The following is a 4,436-nucleotide window of genomic DNA, read 5'->3' as shown; positions in this document are numbered from 1 at the left end:
AACAAGGGAAGACAATGATCTGGATTGGAGAGAACTGACAGGTGTCTGGGAAGGTGATTAAAAAAAGGGGGGAATTTGAAAGAAAAGTGAAGGGAGCTTTAAGCCAGAGTAGGGTGAAACGGAGGATAGAACTGGCTGAAGGTGACAAAGAGAGAAGTAACATCTCCTACAGCAAAGGCAAGGGATCTGAAAATCCATGACTGGCTATGTGTGGTCTACTCTCCTTGGTAAAGGTGCTTGCCAGAATCTACTTTTCTTTTTTAATGTCCTTGCCTGCCACTTACCAAGTAATTCTGCTAAAAATCCAACCAACTAGCCAGCCAATCAACCAACCCACTCAAACAACAGTAATGCAACTGCTCAGTGCCGACGAATGAAGATGCTGCATTTCCAAGCCGTGGCAAGTCCTCACAGTGAATCTAGGAGGATCCACCAGAACCCGCAGCCGGTGGCAAGGGATTGTGGGAGGCAGTTCATTCCTGAAACAGGCGTCTCCGGGCCTTGCACAGAGGGCGCTCTGGGAGCTCCGAGCGCGCGTGGGGACCTGGACTCGGAAAGGGAGGTAGAGGTTGGAGAGGTGAGCTGGGGACAGGCTCCAGAAAGTGGAATTCCTGGTCGCAGATGGGGCGTGGGGAGCGTCTCTCTGAACTGGGGCTGGGGGCCAGAGCACAGGGCTCTGGGATGAGGCCCTCCGGCTGGGGGCCGTACATACTTTCAGCGGAGGGGTAGAGCCCAGCGGCTGAGCCGGCTGGGGAGTCCATCCAGAGCCCCAGGAACTCGGCGTCCGCGTCCTCCTCGTAGACCTCCTCCTGGGCGGCGACCTCTGGGACAGACGCGCAGAATTCCTGCTCGACGACGACGTCCTCCCCGAGAGCGCCCAGGAAAACATCCGCTACTAGGAAGGCAGACAAGTCGCCCTGCGCTCCCGCGCGTTCGTCGACGGAGCTCAGGAGGACCTCGGGGATCAGGAAGAGGGTGTGTCCACCGAGAGACACTCGCATGATCGACGTGGGCGCGGGCACCAGCACCAGGCTGTCGTCGTCCCGGGACACCTTCAGGGAACTGCCCGCGGCCAGGACCAGCACGAAGGTGAGCGCGTCGGCGGCCGGGCCCCCCGGCGGGTCTTCCAGGCTGCGCGCCACGCGGGGTTCGGGGGCCGCGGGCTCCTCCAGTCGGCGGCGCTTGGCAGGGCCGGGTCCTCCTGGCTGCGGTCCCCACCAGGGCGCAGGGCAGGCGCTGGGGCTGCGGGGCCGGCTGCCCATCACCTCGACGGCGCCGCGGACGGCGTTCCTGGGCCTGGCAGGGGACGTGGGGAGCGCGGGCGGTGAAGTCCTCTGTGAGGTAACAGGTGTCGGTGGTAGGCGAGGCGGACTGGGACGAACCGGGGGGCAGGACCGCGTTACGGGAGGCGAGTCCTCGGAGCTCCAGGGGCGCCTCTGGGAGGCCGCAGTCCGGGTTGCTGGGGGATCGTCGCCGGTCGGGCGGCTGGGCCTCGCGCGAAGGAATCTTGGGCCTTCCCGGCGCAGAGCCGGATACACGTCCGATGACTAAGAACGTGAAACGTCAGGTGACTTGGGCGCGCCAGGATTTATCTATCTAGACCCCGCCTCCCAACAATGCTCTGTGGCAGGCGTGGCCTAGAGATGATTGGAGCAATGCAGAGCAAGAGCGAGGGGGGTGGGTCTCTGTGCCGGAAACATTCCTTGGATGTGCTCTTGGGACCCAATGGCGGTCATTAATTTTACATTTGGTTAAGAAAACAAAAGCCAAAACACAAATTTCAAAAACTGCTTGCTTACTTTTATAAGTAGCTTATGTCTAAATGTCTCGTCTAAGATTTTCCAGGAATATATGAAAAAGAGCTTTAACTCCAACTCATTGCTCTTTCCTCACCCAGCCTACGTGTTTCTAAAAAGTTCTTTCATTTCTGTTAGGAATTAGAAAGGAAAATTTTGCTCTGATAAGTGAACTTTAATTTTTGTGGGTACATATATTTATGGGTTATATGAGATACTTTGATACAGGCAAGCAATATGTAGTGGTAACATCATGGTAAATAGGGTATCCCTCGTCTCAAACATTTATGCTTTGTGTTACAAGCAATGCAATTATACTTTTACAGTTATTTAAAGATGTACAATTAAATTAGGATTGACTGTGTTCACCCGGTTGTGCTATTAAATACTAGGTTTTATTTATTAATTCTTTTTTTTTTTTTTTTGGTACCTATTAACCATTTCCATTTGCCCTCACCCTGATTATCCTTCCCAGCTTCTGGTAACCATCATTCTACTCTATCTCCGTATGTTCAATTGTTTTAATTTTTAGCTGCCATAAATAAGTGAGAATATGAGAAGTTTGTTTTTCTGTGCCTGACTTATTTCACTTAATGTAATGACCTCCAGTTCCATCCATGTTGTTGCTAATGACAGAATCTCATTCTTCTTTTATGGCTGAATAGTACTCCATTGTGTGTATGTACCATATATATATATATATATATATATATATATATATTTTTTTTTTTTTTTTTTTTTTTTTTTTTTGAGACAGAGTCTCACTCAGTTGCCAGGCACCTCTCGGCTCACTGTAACCTCCGCCTCCTGGGTTCAAGCAATTCTTCTGCCTCAGCCTCCCGAGCAGCTGGGACTACAGGCGCGCACCACCATACCCATCTAATTTTTGTATTTTTAGTAGAGATGCGGTTTCACCATGTTGGCCAGGATGGTCTTGATCTCTTGACCTCGTGATCTGCCCATCTTGGCCTCCCAAAGTGCTGGGACCACAGGCGTGAGCCACTGCATCCGGCCACATTTTCTTTATCCATTCATCTGCTAATGAGCACTTAGGTTGCTTCCAAATCTTGGCTATTGTGAATAACACTCCGGTAAACTTGGGTGTGCAGATACCTCTTCAATATCGTGCTTTTCTTTCTTTTGATTATATGCCTGGCAGTGAGATTGCTGGATCATATGATAACTCTCTTTTTAGATTTTTGCAGAACCTTCGATCTGTTCTCCACAGTGGTTTTTACTAGTTTACACATTCTCACCAGCAATGTATGAGGGTTCCCTCTTCTCCACATCCTTGCCAGCATTTGTTATTTCCTGCCTTTTGGAATAAAAGCCATTTTAACTAGGGTAAGATGATATCTCATTGTAGTTTTGATTTGCATTGGTCTCATGATCAGTGATGTTGAGCACCTTTTCGTATACCTGTTTGCCATTTGTATGTCTTCTTTTGAGAAAGATTTATTCAGTTATTTTGCCCATTTAAAAATTGTATTATTAGATTTTTTTCCTATAGAGTCGTTTGAGCTTCTTATCTATTCTAGTTATTAATCTCTTGTCAGATAGTAGTTTGCAGATATTTGCTTTCATCCTGTGTATTGTCTCTTCAGTTTGTTGATGTTTCCTTTGCTGTGCAGAAGCTTTTTAACTTGATGTGATCCCATTTGTCCACTTTTGCTTTGGTTACCTGTGCTTGTGGACTATTACTCAAGAAGATTTTTACCCAAATGAAACCCTGGAGAGTTTCCCCAATGTTTTGTCATAGTAGTTTTATATTTTGAGGTCTTTTTTTTTTTTTTCCCGATTCGGAGTTTTGCCCTTGTTGCTCAGGCTCGAGTGCAATTGGGCGATCTCAACTCACTGCAACCTCTACCTCACTGATTCAAGCGATTCTCCTGGCTCAGTCTCTCTAGTAGCTGGAATTACAGATGCCCGCCATCATGCCTGGCTAATTTGTTTTTGTATTTGTAGGAGAGACGGGTTTCACCATGTTGGCCAGGCTGATCCCAAACTCTTGACCTCAGGTGATCCACCTGCCTTAGCCTCCCAAATCCTCTGCTGAGATTACAAACATGAGCCACTGCACCCAACCATATTTTGAGGTCTTACATTTAAATCTTTAATTTTTGTTTGATTTTTGTATATGATGAGAGATAGGGGTCTGTTTTCAATCTTATGCATATGGATATCCCGTTTTCCCACCCCCATTTATTGAAAATCAGGATATTGAAGAGATAACTGCTCTGTCATGTTTATTGGAGTATTATTCACAATAGTCAAGATTTGGAAGCAATCTAAGTATCTGTCAACAGAGGAATGGATAGAAAAAATTTGGTACATATACACAATGGAGTACTATTCAGCCATAAAAAGGAATGAGATCTTATCAGCAATGAGTAGAGATACATAATGTGTTGGCCAGGCGTGGTGTCTCATACCTGCAATCCTAGCACTTTGGGGTGGCCAAGGTGGGCAGATTCCTTGAACAAGTTTAAAAAAGTTATTATTGAAAAAAGAGATATAATGTGTTTGGCATGTTTTTCTGCTGTTCTATTTCATCTATTGTGTTTTTTCTTTTTCTTGAGATGCAGTTTTGCTCTTTCACTCAGCCTGCAGTGTAGTGGTACAATGGGTGTGATCTTGGCT

At 47.1% G+C, this 4,436-nt stretch overlaps 1 protein-coding gene across 1 annotated transcript; it reads right to left on the bottom strand.

Annotated features, from left to right (window-relative positions):
- Positions 1–473: 473 nt before the first annotated feature.
- Positions 474–1,262, bottom strand: LOC101027419 (proline-rich protein 23B-like). The gene has a single exon (XM_003942602.2). It carries the CDS (start codon positions 1,260–1,262, stop codon positions 474–476), a length of 789 nt encoding a protein of 262 aa, XP_003942651.2.
- Between the last annotated feature and the right edge of the window lie 3,174 nt (positions 1,263–4,436).

Source organism: Saimiri boliviensis, chromosome 9, assembly GCF_048565385.1.
Source record: "Saimiri boliviensis isolate mSaiBol1 chromosome 9, mSaiBol1.pri, whole genome shotgun sequence".
Taxonomy (NCBI): domain Eukaryota; kingdom Metazoa; phylum Chordata; class Mammalia; order Primates; family Cebidae; genus Saimiri; species Saimiri boliviensis.
This window is presented reverse-complemented; position numbering and strand designations above follow the sequence as displayed.